We start from the raw sequence: 19,219 nt of genomic DNA, 5'->3' as shown, positions 1-19,219 counted from the left end.
TCATTAATAATGCATTCACCTCTTCACAAACTTTTTGGCCCTGGGTGAAACGCAGCCTTACACAAGCTGTCATTGTTACATCTCAGATCTCTGTGTTTACGGGCTGGGGGAAGCTATAGCGCTCTTCAGCTCTGAAACTGGCATCACGTTGCCTGCTGCTGCCAAGTCAAAGGGACTTTGAGTATTCGCATTGAAAGCAGGCCCTAACTGCCCTTTGGGGTCAGTCAGAAATCCTATCTTTTCTACTCTTTTGATTTCAAATCATTCTTGTATTTTTTAGTAATCAAGCACTCTCCACCATTCATCTCTCCAGACATATTAATTAAAATACAAAATGGAGTTTTATTTTAGAGCCATGACCCCAGTTGGGTTTAAGAGCTCTTTTATTTTTTAAGTATTTTAGATGTGAAGGGAAGTGAGTAGGCTACTTCTTTTTTTTCCCCACAGCGTAAATGGAAAGGTCTAACAGATGAGAGCAGTCCTTTGACTCACCCCAGTAACATTTTTCAGTCATTAGAGCTTCCCTGGGGTGTGCTGCTCAGTACAAGTTCTTACAACCCGGTTTGTGTGAAAAGCCATGATACACTTTTAACAGGATAACACTTAAGATGCACTAGGCAAGAGCAGTCAGTCACACTGGTGAGAATATTATTTTGAAATATGTTGACAGATAGATTGATCTAATATTAGATCAGGTTTCATGTTAAATAAAGGGAAATCTATTTTAATAAATGGGTCTGATAATGAAGGTTTTTGACCTTGCCTTATCTCTGAGACGCAGGCAGATACGCCAGCTACTGAGCAACGGTATGCAAATGCTTTTTCGTGATGATTATCGGGGAATGCTCTCTGAACTCAATTAGCAAGTATGATCTGCCGATAACTTCGCATTAGCATATGTGCTAGGTGTCTGTGGCGCAGATCATCCGGGCAGAGAGCAGGGCTGTGTGCAACGTCTGCAGGAAGTTAGCTGCTGAGTTTTATATATTTTTTTTATTTAGGAGAAAAAAAGCAACGTGAGTGTGAAACGCAAGTCCCCTGTTGCCTGTGCTGAAATGTAAATGCACAGCACAGCAATCAATCAGCTTTAATGGGGTGATTTTTCGGACACTGACAGTTTGATGGAGCATATTTGTCATAATGATGCCACGTGTATACAGTATCAGAAATGACACGTATGGGGATGCTATGCTCTTGCACTGCCTAATTAAAGCAGGGGTATATGATTTCTGATTGGTCAAAGTTAACATGAGCTGTACACTTTGACCAATCAGAGCGAGGCTCCGATTCTCTGTTCTTATTGGCTGTTGGGACTGTCCATTCACTTTGGCACGACTTTGTTAGTGTAGAGCGTGTCAGGGAGGGACCAAAGAGAACAAGTGGAGCGGTTGAGGTATTTGGATTCGAATCTCTATCCCAACTGCCATTTTCTCCCCAAATCCTCCACCCCAGCTTTAACTAGTCAAAAGATCCCTTGCCGACGACTTAAGCAGAAACTAAGGAAGCCCGTGATTTCTTGAGATGATCAGATCCACTTTCATTTTCCTGCTGAACTTTAGATTAAAAAAATATATGGGAGCAGCAAGAGTGCAAGCTGTTTAAAGGAATTACACATTTCCCAAATTCCCCAGAAATGCTAGATGTCTTAGCTGAAGGCTTGAATACGTCTTTGATTACATTAATAGAAGCAGCGTTCAATTCCCCAGTCATTAACATTTTGCTTGCAGCTATAAAAGTTGAGTTATAAAAAATAAAAAAAATTTAAAATAAAAATTATTTGTCACAGTCTCTCTCCCACTGCATCCCAGCGTCTTATTTTGCCTCTGCAGCATAATTGACTGGCTGTCACAGATGTTGCAGGCCAGCCAAGCATCTTCTCCCTGGCATTTGGCTTTGTTAATAATGCAAATGTGAAAGAGCAGGCGCCACAGACAGTGTAATATAAAGTTAATGTGAAATATGCATAGAATATTGAGTCGCCCTCATACTGCTGTGTCTGTGCAAACATTCCCTGGAATCAATAATATACCAAGTCATTATAGACTGTATAATTACATATTTTTATGGATAAACTATTCAACTAAATCCAACACAGCCAGAGTGGAGCTTTTTTTAGTATGGCACATTTACATAAGGACCAGCGGAATTTTAAAAAATGTTCCTACTTTTAAGCCCACCATTAACAATATATATTTCAAGGTTTAAGACAGGAGCTCCGAATGCCTTTTACTATCGTTTGAAATGTCCCTTTTGGGGCGTCTAAGTCAGAGCCCACACTGTGTGAGGGAGAGTATATTCTATTTTCATCCGCCTCATTAAGTTCTTCACTTTAATTAATGGCAGGATGTGCTCACAGAGGAACTGTCCTGTCCCTGTTCGTTTAAGCCTGTTATATGTCACGGGCTCAAGGCAAGACTGCCGGCTTCAAATGGCATTTTAGGTAATAGAAGTTACATTATCACGTGAACATGAGAGACAGGCGCTCATAAAACATGTTCATAGAGCATTAAGCGCACAGGTAACAGCAGATCAGTCATTCAGAGGGAGCACAGGGGGGTGTTCACCTGCCCGCATCATCAAACATTTGCAGCTGAACCGTGAGGGAGAGGGAGTGCCTCTACTGAAAAGGGAGATAAAGCAGGAATGGTTGATTACAGCCGCATTTTGCCTGTTGAGTTGATATTTAGCCCGAAGCGATTGAAATAATCGATCTGGCTCTCTCCTTCACTGTGTGACCAAGCAGTGGGAGCCGTCTGCCTCCTCTGTAGTGTGTGTGTGTGTGTGTGTGTGTGTGTGTGTGTGTGTGTGTGTGTGTGTGTGTGTGTGTGTGTGTGTGTGTGTGTGTGTGTGTGTGTGTGTGTGTGTGTGTGTGTGTGTGTGTGTGTGTGTGTGTGTGTGTGTGTGTGTGTGTGTGTGTGTGTAAATTAGAGCTATAGGTGATTAGAAATAAGTAAAGTTGGATCCTCCGCATTCTCCACATATAAACTAGCCTCTGTTGTCAAGGTACTGTCAATTGAATTCCAATAAAGTTTAACACAAACCACATGCTCAGGCTGCAATTAGGATTGTTTCATTACCAGGTCTGAGCATTGGACCACGGAGTTGGTATTAATGCAATTTGTATGTTTTGTTGGACAGTTGTTTAGCTGGTAGCCCAGATCAGATGTATTGTATAAAAGGGGCTTGTTAATTATTTTTTATTTGTAATACTTTTCCCATTTCAACACAATATGCTATTGGTACTGCAAAAAAACATATTTTCCCATATCATTGTTATACATTATTATTGTTCTGTAGGGCATATTCAATTTTTTCCCAACAGAAATACAGTAGCTTCACATTTTTTTTCAGGTTGACAAGTTCAAAAACTCGCCAACAGTAGCAGACATTAGCAAGATGAATAAAAAAGCCCCCCCCCCCCCATTCTTATCCATTGTTTAAATTAAGTAAAAATAATGATCCCTGTGTTTTTAGCAGTAATATTTCTGAGCCCACAGGTGCAGTGGGTGGAAACACAGTTTAGCATTAGTCCAGCGTTATGCATAGCAACTATATTGACATGTTCACAGCTGCAGTAAATTGAGTGAGGTGTGCAGAGGGGGAGCATGTGCTTGTGCAGACAGGATGGTGGTAATAGGCTGCCTGAGTACTTAGGAGATGGGGAGGGGGGCGGGGCAGGTCTCCCACTCTGAGGCCAGAGAGCCAGAGAAATGGATTTCTAATGGATTATCCAAAGGTGTTAAATGACAGTTAACCTTTCCAGTTAATGATTAAGGTGACTCTTAATATGCATCACACATCAGACCCAGATACTATTTAGTCAGCAATGGAGATAAATGTGCGACATGAATACTGCATAGCTTTAAAATACCCTAGATCCCATGGCATTGTCGTCTCCACAGTGACTGTTATTCCTTTTCAAGGTCAGTTAGGCTGGAAAGTGAGGGGAAACCCCCAGACCTGTCTCTACAGCAAGGACATTTAGACCTACAGTAAGCACAGGTGACATTGACCCTTATTGCCAAGCAGTAAGAGACTCCCAAGATAAGGTGTGAGCTATTGTCGATTCCCACGATTTAGCTTGTGCCACGACAAAGGCACTGGGCTCTGTCGGAGCCGCCTGTGCAGCAGATTGCTACTCACCTGCCAGTGTCGGTTACACAAGCATTACATCTTCATGCTGCTTTAATGCCTGCTCATGAAACCTTGATGCGATCCACTTAAGTGGTGTAACAATTGCCCTTGTTTCACCTTGCACCTTTTCATTGCACATTCTGATGCGTCTTCATATGCCCCTTGGGGGGAAATCATTTGTTGCAATTTGTTTATTGATTAGTAGTTGTTGTGTATGAATTACTCATGCCAACTGGAATACGAAACTCAAACCACAACACCCTAGAGGGATCCTTTAAAATACAGTAAACCAGGTTATTGAATATGCTGTTTATTAGTCTATTAAAAGGATCCCTGTTAGCTAATGCTGCAGCAGTTGGCTAAACGTCATTGGGTCCTCACTGGACATAGAATACATACACATGATTACATGATACAGGCATTTCATTACAATATTATGCATCACATCAATATGCTGTGCTGGCTATTTTTTTCACAAACACTCATGATAAGGGCTTCTCTTTCTCGCCGGGTAATACTTAAAGGTCACATATTATGCTAAATGCACTTTTTAAATGTGTTCTAACATATCCATGGGTCCACAGTGTGTCTAGAGACTGCCAAAATATTTAAAAAAATAACACTCTCCTTTTCTCATAATCCCCCTTTCTGAAACCACCACCCCTCCCCCACCCAATATACTCCAGTCAGAATTTTCCCCTTTTCTGACCTCACAAACTGGAAAGCCAGAAGCTTCCACTGTGCAGCCCACACCCCTATTTCTTATTGGTCCACGGCCCTGACAGACAGAGGGCGAGGCGTATCTGGCTTCGCTTCCGGACAGGGGGCGGGGGCAGCGCAAAGATTGTATATTTACGAGGGGAGCTGCAGCTCTTTTTTAAAAATAGGCCATTGTGAGATTAGCTGAACTTCAGCATAGTACAATAAATTATCTGAAAGTTTTTTTCAGCAAACAATTAAAGAAAAACGTATTAGTGACCACTAAGACCATATAATATGGTGTATAATAGTACCGAAAAGTGTATAATATGGGAGCTTTAAGAGATTGGTACACACATTGTTGTATTGCTGGTTCCGCCTGGGAAATGAGTTAGATATTGAATGGGTCTCTACCACTGTAAGTAGCAATCATAATTCCTCTCTAAAAGCTTAATGCCACTTAAGTTATTAAAATTGTATTTTCAACATCAGGGTGGATTAACCCATCAGAAAGAGTTCTCATTTGGGTCTACTCTTTGAAGTGCCTCCATCCCTTCTGTACCTCAGTCTGCCAACTTGAAAGATTCAACCAGTCTCACCTCTGTTGGAAGGGCATAGTTCTTATTCTATTTTTATTATATGCGTATGTACAAACCACTCACGTGTTTCTTCTTTCTCTGGTAGCATTGTTAACGTTACAGTTCAGCTTTCCAAATAATTTGGCAATTCTGATGTAGCGGTTGTGAATCTAGTGCCAATGTTCAGGTCAAGTGCAGGAAGTAGTCACATTTATGAAGTGTGGTGGATGAGTGTGCAATGTTGTGCTAGACGTTTGACATCAATCGTTTAGAAATAGTATTGCATTTGTTTTTTTTACAATTGGAATGCAATTAAAATATAATCAACACTTTAAACTGTTTCCGTCAAACAAGGCACATTTGTGAACATTTCCTTAATGCATTACATTATGTTGTGAGTGTTTTGTTCAATGGTGTTAGCACAGGTATTTCAGTGATAATATCCGTAGGCTACGTAATCAACATGCCGAGTGGTTTAAGAGGAGAATGCAGAGGTTTAAGAGCAGTTGTTTGAAAGTGACGTTACAACCTCATTTAATTAGAAACTAAAGTGTGCGAATACCTTTTTTATTTTAATGTCAAAAGAGTAGATCTAAAACACTTTCCTCTTCTTTTTTTGCAGGGTGTTCCTACGGGCCATTAATCAGTATGCAGCCGTGTTGAACAAGAAATTCCTGGATCAAACCAACTTTGAGCTACAGGTAAGAGCTGGACCTTTTTTTCCGTAGCTTCATTTTTACAGTATTCTACTGTGAGTTATATCCCGTTTAGGTCTTGAAAAAAAAACATTTAAATTGTTTTTCCTCCTGATTTTAAACTCAAGCTCAGTAGTCTTAAAGAGTATTGATCCGGGCATGTATTTCGAAAGAAGGTACTCTATATGCATTGAAAACTCATCATGACGAGACTTATTTCCTATGCATGTATGGACTATTTGCACTGCGGTGAAAAAGTGGGGGATATATAGTCGCACTCTTTTTAGCAGTCATGGTCTGATGGAGAGTGTGCTCTGGAGGCCAGTGACCTAAATCACCAACCTCTCCCTCCACTGAGACAGCTTCCAGACACTCAAGTATATCCATCTCCCCTAAACCTGCTCTGATGTAGTTAAACTGTAAAGCTTTCCTGCCCACATAGTGCACTGGGCTTCTGAAGGATATTGTTATAAAACTGGCTTTTTGAGTCAAATGTTTAAATATTTAAAGGTGGAGTGAGTCAGTGAATCTGGAGAAAGCTTCTTGAAGAAATCACTTTTGATCAAAATCGGTGAATATCTCCTCATGATCCACTACCTATACACAGCCTAGGCTCTGTAAACTGGTATCTAAACCAAGGGTATGTTAACAAAGGTGGCCCACATTTAAATAGCCTGTGTAATAACACTGGATTTTTTTCCCACACACACACACACACACACACAGTATGGACAGGTAACGGATTTTGAGGAGATATTCACTGCTTTTTATATAAAAGTGATTTTGTCAACAATCATTCTCCACAATCGCTGACACCACCTTTAAATAAGGAATTATTGTATTCTTCTAACACCCTTTGTCTCTATCTGCATGTCGGTCAGCTGTGGAACAACTACTTCCACCTTGCCGTAGCCTTCCTTACCCAGGAGTCATTGCAGCTGGAGAACTTCTCAAGCGACAAACGAGCCAAAATCTTCCAAAAGTGAGTACACGGCATTTCTGTCGACCCTTAGGAGGTCCTCTTAGCACACTTGACACAGCCCGGTCTCCCTCCCCAACCCCAGCATGAGCAGACTTTCTATTATTCATAACACGTAGGCTCACAGGGATACCCAACATCCCATGGCTCCAGTGAAGGGCTGCACCAGTCATTCGCCCTTCTGAACAAAACATAACAGCTTCGTAGTAACACCAGGGGTTACAGAGAGCACATCTTGATACTCAACTCCAAGGTTATCTGACAAAGATTTCTGTTAGAATTTAATATGCAGGTCCTGGCTTCTCCTTAAATATTTTTTCTTATTATTCTCCTCAATGGATAAAGAGGCAATATCAGTTATTAGTAATCAATATAAAACCTCACATCCGTCAACTGGACTCTCTTGATCAATTCAAATCACAACTCAAATCACGATTAGCAAACCCAGTATAACCTCCCCCCCTGTCCACCATGATTGTATCTACGTTAAATGTTCTTAACCAGTGACCTTGAATTTACTTTTTAAATGTGTTGGTGCTCTCTCTAATGTTTTGTAAGGTGTCCTCGGGTGTCATGAAAGGCCCCCGACAAATAAAATCTATTGTTATTACTGTATATTGATTGCTTCTTGATATCTGCACTAAGCCCTAACCCATCTTTCCAAAGACAGAAGGGTTTTGTTTTTCTCATCATCCACTGTCTGTATCTACAAAAAAGCCATTCGTCTACATTAGTATTTCTCATAGACTCTGGTAACGCAGCCAAACGTGTAAATGCTTTTCTGGGCAGACGTGGAGCACATTGGCTCCCCTCTTCATTTTGGAAGGAGCTTTTGTCACCAAAGCATACATCACACCGGCCCCCGCGCGCTGGAGAGAGAGAGCGACACTCCTCGTTGGTCAGTGCTTTATTATCGGCCCTGATGAACTCCCCACACAAACAGCCAAACACAGTAAACAAGACGCTCCCAGCTACCCCTTCTCCCCCTCCCCTGCCCTTTCTCCACTTGTCAGCCTTCCCAGAGTAGAAACAGCTTTTTGATTCACATACACACAATAACTGCCATTCCTGGGCGTCAACAGAGAAAATGGCTGATCTCTGCCTTGCTATTTTTCCCACACCGTTTTATTTGACATTGTTAAATATGTCATTCAAATATAACCAGGTGGCTTCCAGAGCCAGCAAGCAAAGGGGGATATTTTTCAGGGGTTGTCAACTTCTCTCTCACCCACTCTTTCTATCTCTGCCCGCCCACACTCCTTTTTCCTGTCTGTGTGTCTTTCTGCCTCCACCTACTATAGTCACCTTCTCTCTTTTTTTTTTTTTACCTCACCCTCTCTGCAATCCCATTTCCCTGTGTGCTGGCGTGCAAACTGTCAGTGCTGCCTGCAATACCAATTACTGCACCTTGGTTTGGGGAGCAGGGAACAGAGAGGGTTGAAATCAGAGATGTGTGAAGCACGGCTCTTTAGCGCTCTGCATCGGCTTTTATCCTACATCACACACGTATCTGTACCGGTTATGTTTGTGAAGTTGCGTTCCATTACATATGTCTGCGTGATCCTCATCTTCCCCCCCAACACTTACACCACCTGGCTTAACATGTTTTTACAAACATGTGCTGCAGTGTAATGGCCTGAATAGGACGACAAATGCCTTTGCGTATCATGTTGCTCCATTTAGAGTACAAGAATGGGACCGAATTTGGAGAAAGAGACTTCGGTCCGAACAGACACGGATGTGATGGGCCTACATGATATCTAATGTACCATGATTGCCTCAAAATACATTGTATTTGGTTTTGTGAACACTGATTCCCCAATATTTTTAAATAAGTTTGAAATGAAAGAGCGATTAAGTAAAATAGGCTATATAGAAAATAACTATTGCCAGTCACGTAATTTTCATTGCAGCCATTCCACATCCCTGTCTAAATTATTAAAGTCTAATCTTGAATCTTGAATTTTCTTTGTTTTTACTGTCTTTTAAATGCTATTTCTAATTTCTAATCTTGATGTATTTATGCCCCTGTAAAGTGCTTTGAATGGCCTTGTGTCTGAATAGTGCTATATAAATAAACTTGTCTTGTTGTTTTCAAACCTTCAACCTCGCATGACAAAAATAGACTAAATAAGTGATCATGCAACAAAGTTGATGTCATGATATGCTAATACGAGTTGAGTGGAGGTGTCATATTGTCAGGTTTTTTGAATATCTCACACACACTACACTAAATTTGCTTCAGTCTTTGATCACATCTAACCTATTGGCACAGACCACTGCTTGTCAATCACTTGTTTTTCTCTCATGCTATACACTCCCTCTGTATGTTTTTTCTCTTCTGTTTCCATCACCTCATGCCTCTGCTGTACATCCATTTCCTCCTTTTTCTCCTCTCAGTCATAATAATCTTTGTCCCCTGACCTGGTTGGATTACACACAGTGCAGGAGCTGAGATTCTTCCAGATCCCACTCACTGCTCTACCGCTGTCCCCTCTCTGTAGACATGTTATTCTTCATTAACCTCTCGGAGAGCTTTCCGCCCCGTAGCTGACAGGTATGGCGTTGTAGGTCCTGACAGCCGACAGTCATAGCTGCCTGTCTCCTGCCTGAGGGAGTGTGACAGAACAGCACCCTGCGTCTGGCTCAGCTCAGATGAGGAGGACACCATGATGCCTCCCGTACAGGCATCTGCATACAGGTGAAACACATATGATAAGAATGTCATGGAAAAGCAATTATATTAATGTAATTTAATTGAAAAAGTGAAAGTTCCATATGTTCTAGATGTATTACACATATTGCTATATTTCAGGCATCTTTTTGTTTTGTTCTGTACTTTTCCAGCTTACAGCTTATCAAAAGTGCGACATTTCTGTATTATAAACAATTTTTTTGATTGGATTTATGGAATATCCTAATATTTTGAGATGCTGCATTTTTGATTTTCATGAGCTGTAAGCCGGAAAAGTTAAAAGTTAAACAAAACATGCCCGAAATATATCACTATTTGTGTAATACATCTAGAATATATGGAACTTTCACTTTGTAAATTAAATTACCTTAAAAGAATAGCTTTTCCATGATATTCTAATAATATGAGTTTCACCTGTATGTAGAGACACACGGGAGGAACCCCACACACACACTTCCATGTGCGTGCAAGGAGCGTGATCATAGGCACGCAAATGTGCAGGAGTAAAAAAAAACACTAACACATTTCACATTAAAGTTGCAGTGGCATGAAGTGGTAAAAGGTCTAGATTGCAACGCTACCTTGGTTACCCCCTCCCATTGAATCATAGATATAAATACGTATGATCTATGCCATTGAATGATAACAGAAGCTACAGTATGCCTTCAAAGACAAGAAGCTAGTTACTAAAGATGGCAGCAAGTTTGTCCACAATATAAAGTCTGTCCACAATACCAAGTGATGAGGAGAAGATGTATTTAATTATTTATTCTTTAGTACTTCTTCCTCATCTTCCAACAGGTGCATATCCCCAGGAAACCCACTATAACAATTCTTGGATGTTAAGTTTGTCCATTCTGTGCTAATGTAGAAACATGGCAGTGCAACATAGCGGCCTCTGTGTAGTGTGACCCGCTCCTATGTACTGTAAATATAATAGGCTCATTCTAGGGAAATAAAAGAAACAAGAATTTTGAATTTTTTAAGTTATTTATTATTGAATTTAAAACATACTTATGAATTAAATGTTCCATTTCTACCAAGTCTGTTCTGGAAAGTGCCAATACATTCTACACAATGCACCTTTTAATGCACATGAAAGTGTGAATGAGCAGCAAAAACAGTCTAAGATGTAACACATAATGCGTTACAATTTCTCTCTTGCAGCTTTACAGGATTTCATCGAGGCAGGTATCTATTTATACTTTGTCATCTGGCCACTACTTTGCAAGGAGAATCAATCCTTGGGCCTAATAGCGACACTCCCTCTCCGTCTGACGGCCTAATACTGTAACTTGTTTTGACCCGGCCAGGGTGGCAAAGAGGTGACGCAGCGTCTTTGTTAAGGATTCCTTCGATGCTCGCCTCATCCGCGTCAAAATACATTAGTGTGGGTTTGTACACTATTGGCAAAACAATCAATTGGGGTTTCAGAATTCCATCAAGGGCTCCTGAAATGTCACACTGTAAGAATGCTTGGTACCCAGGCTCTTGTCTTTTCTACTTCTGTACAATGTCATGCAGAGGTGTTTCGCCGTCAGGGTGCTTGGAGGAGGAGACGTATTTCACCACATATAACTTGGCATGCCCCCCATAAAGTGGTGTCAGATATTTGATTTCTAAATAAACCAACATTTGCACTACTTTCCTTAGTTTAGTTCCGCCTGCTGTGAAGGGAACCATGCCAAGCACTGTTTTACATACAGTATTCATCTCAATGAATGCTTAAAGGTACAGTGTTTATCATTTATTTCTCAGAACAGACTGTAATTGCTTTAGAATGAGCCTTTAATATCTACATAGGAGCAAGGCAAGACACCATGTGTTCACAGTAGCACAGAAAGGACAAACTAAACAGTGGTATGTGTTAACTTTTTATATATTGTGGGTGGCTGCTGGAAATCTGTTGAAAGACGGAGAAGAAGACAGAGTGGTTGTTGTATGATAGTTATCCTATAAATATATCATAGTTAGTTAGCTTCGATTCCTTGAAGGCAACCGTAGCTTCTGTAAATTGTCTGAGCAGTAGGTGTAAGCAAGGGAGCTTTATAACCTCTAAACATATTATAGAACAGTGGGTAACACAGCATGCTGTTAGGATGGATTTATACATCTACTTGGTGTCCAACCAATTTTTTCCTGTTTTTGCTGCCTGCTCAGCCCGCCCAACCTCATGGCCTGGTTGAGAGTACAGATTTTGGCTGTGACGGTTTGGCACATCTTCAAAACACAAACCCCAATATTACAGTTGGAGGCAGTTAATCCCCCATGGCGCATCATGCACCAGCAGTGAAAATACATCTGACTCCTTCTCCGCATGCAGTGGTAACAGCTACAGCATGCTATATCAGGGCCAGTGGAAATTGGTTAAAAGCGCTCAGAAATGGCTCTCTCAGGACTGTTATCTATCTACTGCATTGCCTCCTCTATATTCTCGATTTTGAAAAACAATTTCAGGCTTGAACTTACTCTTCTTCTTTTTTTTTATCAAAGGGTCCAATCGGTTTTTCAACTAAATCCATTCATTTTGTTTCACGTGATCGGCTTCGCAGAGCTGGTCTCAGTTTCTGCCTCTACCGCCGCACCTCTTTCCACTCCCGTTAGTCTCTCCATCACTCACTGTCTTTTACTCTTTGTCCTTTCCCACTGCACCATGTCTCCTTTCTGTGACCCGGGCCTGTGTTACATGTAGGGAGACAGCTTGGCTCCAAGTTGCCTTAGAGATGGGTTCATGACCTGTACATGGCCCAGCTGATCGCCTTATAAGCCCCTTTCGTTTCACAAAAAAGCTAGGCAAAAAGTCAGGGCGGGATTGATCCTTTCAGAGTCTTTTGCAAGTCTTTGTTTTACAGAAGGGCCCTTGACAAACAGAAAAGCCGACATTAAAGAACTAGTACCAACAAAGAAGGTTTGATCAAACACTTGTGTCTTCTGTGTGTTCGAATGAATACACATAGCAGAAGAGAGATAGTAGCTGATTAACACCAACTTCAAGCTTGCATTGGCGTTAATAAGTCAGTAGTGTATAGAACAAACAAACTTGACAATTGTCTGTGCATTCTGACACTGTATATCAGGTCTAGTTATGTGTTTTTCTAACAGGTGTCATTCAGGGATAGATGAAAAAGGCTAAAGGAACTGCCTTACACCATGTATAAGCACTTTGCAGAAAGACAACAGGAACACACACATAATGCACGTTGTCTTTGGCTTGGGCACAGCAGATATGGGCTTCCATTATAGAAAAGTATAGCTCTCAGAATGACTATATTATATATATATACACCAGAAATAAAAGAAGATACGTTTGATTCAAAAATTGCAACTGTCACTTGGTTGTTGCTTTTCCATCTCACTTCCTCACGCTGTGTCTCAAGTGTCAACTGGAAGCTCTAAAGAAGTAGCATGGTTATTTCTTTATCTGAATCAATTGAGCCCCAAGTCATTTTATTTTGTTATGCGATGATTTGACTATGTGCTTGTGGAGTAAAATTGTATTCTGTCTGTGTTTCAGGTACCAGGACATGAGAAGACACATTGGCTTTGAAATCAGGGATATGTGGTACAATCTAGGTAATTCAACAACATCCTCATTACCAAATAACAATATATAAGGTCAATCTTTCAAACCCTGCAGTATAACGCTAGCAATTGACAGGTGTTAAATTATCTCAATTTATATTAGATTGTATTCCAGCTCAGTTCCACCACACTCATGTGTTGTCAACCCCGCAAAGTACAGCAGCTAAATATAGACAATCATGTGTTAATTGGCTTTATGTTGTGTGACGAGAGAGACGGAGCAGCCGGATCTCAATGGAATGAGATTGCAGCGCAGGGATTGGAGCGTTACGTTTTGGCACCTGTGCCTCTCTTAAAGTCTTCTCATTGTCACCTGCACCAACTGATCCCATAATTACAGCTTTCCACTAGATTAGATTGGCTCATTCACTGGCTTATTATATGAGCCCCATTTTCTATTTTTTTACTGAGGTGTATGGTTCAAGCTTTTAATTTACCGCATGATTGTTATGTTCAATTAAGATAAGATGAGACTCAATAAACGGATTATAAAAATATTTCCTTCTTTTTTTTTTTTTTTTTGCAACAGCTAATCTTAAATCTGAAGCACATTAGGTATTATCGTGTGCAGTTTAGGATCATCATGTACTTTTTCCATTGAAATTAAAGTTTACAAATGAGTTGAGTAGTATGGTGATTGAGTTTGTGTAAATGTTCTTTTTTCCTCTCTCTAAGGGCCCCACAAGATCAAATTTATCCCAGAGATGGTGGGTCCTATCCTGGAGATGACGCTGGTCCCTGAGATCGAGTTGCGAAAGGCCACCATCCCCATCTTCTTTGACATGATGCAGTGCGAGTTCCACTTCACATGCAGCTTCCAGCGGGTGCGTCCTTTGAAAAAGACATTTAGGAACAAAAGGACTGTAATAAAAAATTATACTTTTTGGGAAGTAGTGGGTGGGTGCTGGCGTGAGAGTCTGAGGAGGAGTAAACATTGCAGGAGGGGATATATAGTCCATTTGAGAAAAAAGTTCCATAGCCACGAGCTTGCTTGTAATTCTGCAAATCTCATTTTGTTGTGCTGCGATTTTCAACGGCCACGGTAAGTGGAATTTAATGTAATGCCCCGTCACGGTGCAAAATTAAGCCTCTCTGCATGACGACAATCCGTTTTGAAACAGCTGTTCTGCATTTAGATGTTTCAGTATGTGTGGCGTTTGTGTGGGCCCTCAAAGTATGTGGTACCTTATTGAACTTTTAACGTGTGTTAATGTGTGTGTGATGGCCTTTGTAGGCATGGAAAGACAGGCAAACCTCTCTCAATGGAAGGGCATATTGCTTATCTGGTCATTGTGTCACTTGTGTGGCTCATCGATGATAAATGCCCCTTTCACATTCAGAAACGTGATCAATTTCACTTTGGCCCTTTTTATGCTGTAAACCAGCTTTATTCCCTTTACTGGGCTTGTGTGTGTGTCTCTATGTGTGTTGTGTAAATCCCTGGCTTAGCAAATCGCAGCCTTTATGCATTTTCTTACTTGGCTTCTGTTCTGTATTTGGACTTGGCCAACACTCAAGCAAATCAAGAAGTCGGTGAAAATTGGTTTGTTTCAGCAAAATAAAACCCCTTTTTTTTAAACGGCAGCAAAAATACAAATATCAGGGAAATAAGGCCCATGCATCACTGTCAGACGCTACAGCAACAACAGAGCAAAAATAAAAGGGGATGTGTCTCATGATTCAGTCTTGTTCTATGTTTGAACCAAATGTATTCAGATGAAAAAAAAGCTTAGATGATGAACAGAAAAGAGCTGCTCACAACCTTCTAGGCTGCAAGAGAAGGACGATTGGAGTGTGAGCATAGATCCCCTCAGCCAAGCCTTGATGGAGAGAGAGGGATAGAGAGAGTGAGACAGGGAGATGGCGTTAATGAATTGAAAAATTAGCTCCACTGATTATTTACGCCTGCTCTGTCTAATTGCAGTTTGAGAACGAGATCATCACCAAGCTGGATCACGAGGTGGAGGGGGGCCGCGGAGACGAGCAGTACAAAGTTCTCTTTCAGAAAATGTAAGTGCTGATTAATGGGCAGGATTACAGCCTGAGCCTCTCACAAGTTTAGATATTGCTAATTGCAAACATTGCAAGCACAGTGTGCCGATGATCACACAACCTTTCGTCACAGTTTGCCTACTGTAAAACGTGCTTTCTGCTCAGTTGGTTGCTAACCCTGCTTTAATAAGGCACGAAAAAAAGATTGGTTCGCCAAAATCCTTAGTGTCAAAAGTATTATATTTGAAACTGTAAAAGTACCTTTTATTACATGCTTTAACATTTGTTTTTCTCTCTTGTCCTGGCTCCTTTTCCCCACTGAAAAACACCACTCCAAACAAACACAAAAAACACACACACATACACACACACACACACACACACACACACACACACACACCAGTTTACTGGAGCACTGCAGGAAGCACAAGTACTTGGCCAAGACTGGAGAGAACTTTGTCACTCTGGTGGTTCGCCTGCTGGAGAGGCTGCTGGACTACAGGACCATCATGCACGACGAGAACAAGGAAAACCGCATGAGCTGCACTGTCAACGTGCTCGTAAGATGGCTTTCTTTTCTCCTTCAATGAATAATAACTTAAACAATAGGTATCAACAAGGTCTTTATCATCAACACTCAGGCATTGTTCATAGGATAATGTCGTCAATACACGTGTCAATTGTGTCTAATGTAATACTACGCGTTGAACTATATGGAGCATTTATCTGAGTCATGTAATGTTACTGCTGTGCCTGGCTGTTTAAAATGTGTTCTTAGCTTGAGTTTATTCATGTTTTTTAGTCTACTGTCTACCACTGTGATTCATAAACAATGTTATATTCCAACTTACTTTTATTTAGTGGAAAAGCAAGGCAGACTAGTGGAAGCCATGCTCTTGTTATGTATCCATATTTTAGAAGGTTCATTTGTCACAATGCCAAAATATTGTTTGTTTACACAACTCAAGCCACAGTCCAGTGATTTCTAAATGTATGCCACGTAGGCACGATACACTCAAATTTGAATTTTCTCTTTCCTTCCTGTAGAACTTTTACAAGGAGATAGACAGAGAGGAGATGTACATCAGGTAAGACAAAGTCCTTTACAGCTTAAGTTTACATTCCTGGACATAGAATCCTTTCCAGGCATTTTACACACACCACTACGGTACATTAAATCCAGCACATTAGGGGATTTAGGGCTTTGGCATACAGTTGAACAAACGTTTCCATCTGCTTAAGACCAACCTCTGTAAATGTTGGCTCTTTTCCTCCGCGCTCTATGTCCCCAGAGCTTCAGAATAAAAGATTAGATTTAGGTAAAATAGGTTTTTCTATTTCCGCTATCTCACCAGTCAGAGTTTTCCGTTTTGTCTGTCGAGCGTTATTTGAGGTTAAAGAGGCTGTCACTCACGACACCTCAGCCTAGCGGAGGTAACTTTGTCCATGATTGTAGTGTGTGAGAGTGCCCACCTTGATACCACCCATATATCATTGCTATTTCCTGCCAGGTACCTGTACAAGCTGTGCGACCTCCACAAAGAGTGCGACAACTACACCGAGGCCGCCTACACTCTGCTGCTCCACGCCAAACTGCTCAAGGTAAACAAACACAAATTGAATGTTAGGAAGTGCACCCTCTAAAAGTACTTCACGCAGCAGCATAGATCACCCAGAAATTGCATTGTTGAGCTGTTGTCAGAGACATGAGCTATGGCAGTTTAACCTCGGGCATTAAATAAGAGTGTATCTGTGAATTTTGAATGTGTACGGGATTTAGAGAGATAAGACCGCATCCCTTTTAATCCCAGCATGGCATGAGGTGGCTGCTAAGAGGGCAGACTTTGCTGAGCAGCATCTTGTTCACCTTGCATAGTCGATTTAAAAAAAGAAAAAGAAGAAATCAGGGCTAGTATCTGATCGTTACTGAAAAAAGAGGAAGAGGAAATAGCTGTGGCAGCCATCTGAGGGGGCCTAAAGGTGCACTTTAACTGTCCTCTTTGTCAGCTGGAAACCAGACATCCTCTACTCTTAATCACATGGTTCTATGCAGGGCACCTCTGATTAAAGGTGGAAAAAGGGGGCAGGTTTCTTCCACTCTTTTGGAGCAATTATACCTCAAATTAGATACATAAATATGTATAAGGTATCATGAAACATTCCTTTTAAGATCACAACTTTCTGTTAATGTAGGCCTGAAATACACACATACACACATAACCCCTGTCTGTTTGGTATACCTTGAATTGGAAGTTGTGCCTCTCTTGCCTTTCATCCAAAATGGTTTCACCAAAAAACTCATCTGTATTTGCATAAATAGCTGGCTTCCTCAGCCCTGTGTACAGGTCCCGACAGGGGGGGGGGCAGCCTGTGACTGAATCCCATTTTCGCTGCGGAACAGTCACAGTAGCATTTCGCAGGGAATTGTTTTTGTTATTGTCATTTTAATTCTGCTCATCTCCCGACAGCTGTAGCATCGTGATCATAGCATACCTTCAAAGAGAGGGATCCACTATTATATTGTGGAAATTGGTTTAAAATATATATATATGTATACAGTACATATCTTGTTCCACAGTCTGGATAAAAATAATTTCTTCTCCAAACAGCTGCCCTATGTAATCTTTTCTTTTTTCATGTCAGTCCTTCTTTTGTATGCACACACAGGCACATGTAAGCACATGCTTGAATCAATGGATGGTGGATACTTCACTCTGCATCCACCAGCGGTTATAGAGTAAACCGGACTCCTGTAGTGATAATTACTCCTCCGCACAGGCAGCAGTACAACATTGTTTGAATATAGAGCACGTTGTCTATCGTCAGAGAGGTATCTGCACTTTAGTTCTGTCTTGGAAACCAGCAAACCATGCATAAACATAGATCCTTATTTTTTTTACCATGTAAATGCTGCAGTATGGCTGTAAAGGAATCAATAACCTGATCCAAAGCCTCCCAGCATCCCTCTCTTCATGTCACAGCAACAGTGTGCCTGAGCAATTACTTTTTCAACCCGTCTCCAGCACACACGGTATGCAAATTCCTTTGGCTTTGCTGTATTCAAATGTAGCCTCTCGAATTTTCACAGGGATCTTGACTCCTCAGGTTACTCACAACACTGAAGAATCCCAATTAAAAAAACAACTTGTAATGAATCCGTCCTGCCGTAGGATTATCGCGTCCTCGAACCGACACAGAGGGCCAATCAGATTTGTCTATCTCCCTGACAGAAACCTCATTATTCGCCATGCTGGGTGAAGAAAAGCAGTGATGGATATACACAGTCAGCACAAAAAGAATGCCCCTGCAGTCTTGGTAGTTTCTTGCTTCCAGTGGGGGTTAGCCTACTGGATTCTTGTGCCTTCATACTCTTTTAACAGCGATAATTAGCCAAAGAAAGCTATCTTTTGCATTGATGCCCTTTCTCAGCGCCATTCGATAATGTATCGACGGCTGTCTCACTGCCCGTGTCTCAAGTTTCAATCTTGCCCCTGCCAGGGTGTAGGGCAGCTTTAAAAAAAAGGAGTTACACATCAATCCCACACATTTGCATTGGCTATAAATCAGCGATTGATTTCTTGCCAACCGATCCCCCTTTTTGCTCTGTATTGTATTGCACGGGTGTGTTGACCCCCAATGCTAACTTTTCCCTATGTAGTGGTCAGACGAGCAATGTGCAGCCCACCTGACCCAGAGAGACGGTTACCTGGCGTCCACTCAAGGACAACTGAAGGACATACTCTACCAGCAGATTATAAATTACTTCGACAAGGGCAAGGTAAGAGAGAGACACACACACACACACACACACACACACACACACACACACACACACACACACACACACACACACACACACACACAG

General features: G+C 41.3%; 1 protein-coding gene across 1 annotated transcript in view; it reads left to right on the top strand.

Annotated features, from left to right (window-relative positions):
• Positions 1 to 19,219, top strand: part of dock1 (dedicator of cytokinesis 1) — a 172,877-nt gene that overhangs the window by 117,036 nt on the left and 36,622 nt on the right. Inside the window, exons 30-38 of the mRNA XM_080049354.1 lie at positions 6,034 to 6,112; positions 6,988 to 7,088; positions 13,295 to 13,353; positions 14,038 to 14,186; positions 15,287 to 15,372; positions 15,758 to 15,914; positions 16,402 to 16,442; positions 16,866 to 16,956; positions 19,013 to 19,132. Of these exons, the coding sequence (XP_079905480.1) occupies positions 6,034 to 6,112; positions 6,988 to 7,088; positions 13,295 to 13,353; positions 14,038 to 14,186; positions 15,287 to 15,372; positions 15,758 to 15,914; positions 16,402 to 16,442; positions 16,866 to 16,956; positions 19,013 to 19,132 (883 nt within the window). The remainder of the gene's footprint in view (positions 1 to 6,033; positions 6,113 to 6,987; positions 7,089 to 13,294; positions 13,354 to 14,037; positions 14,187 to 15,286; positions 15,373 to 15,757; positions 15,915 to 16,401; positions 16,443 to 16,865; positions 16,957 to 19,012; positions 19,133 to 19,219) is intronic.

The sequence above is a fragment of the Ammodytes marinus genome (assembly GCF_949987685.1).
Source record: "Ammodytes marinus genome assembly, chromosome: 20".
Lineage (NCBI taxonomy): Eukaryota > Metazoa > Chordata > Actinopteri > Uranoscopiformes > Ammodytidae > Ammodytes > Ammodytes marinus.
Note: the sequence above shows the minus strand (reverse complement) of the source record. Positions and strands in the feature narration are given on the sequence as shown.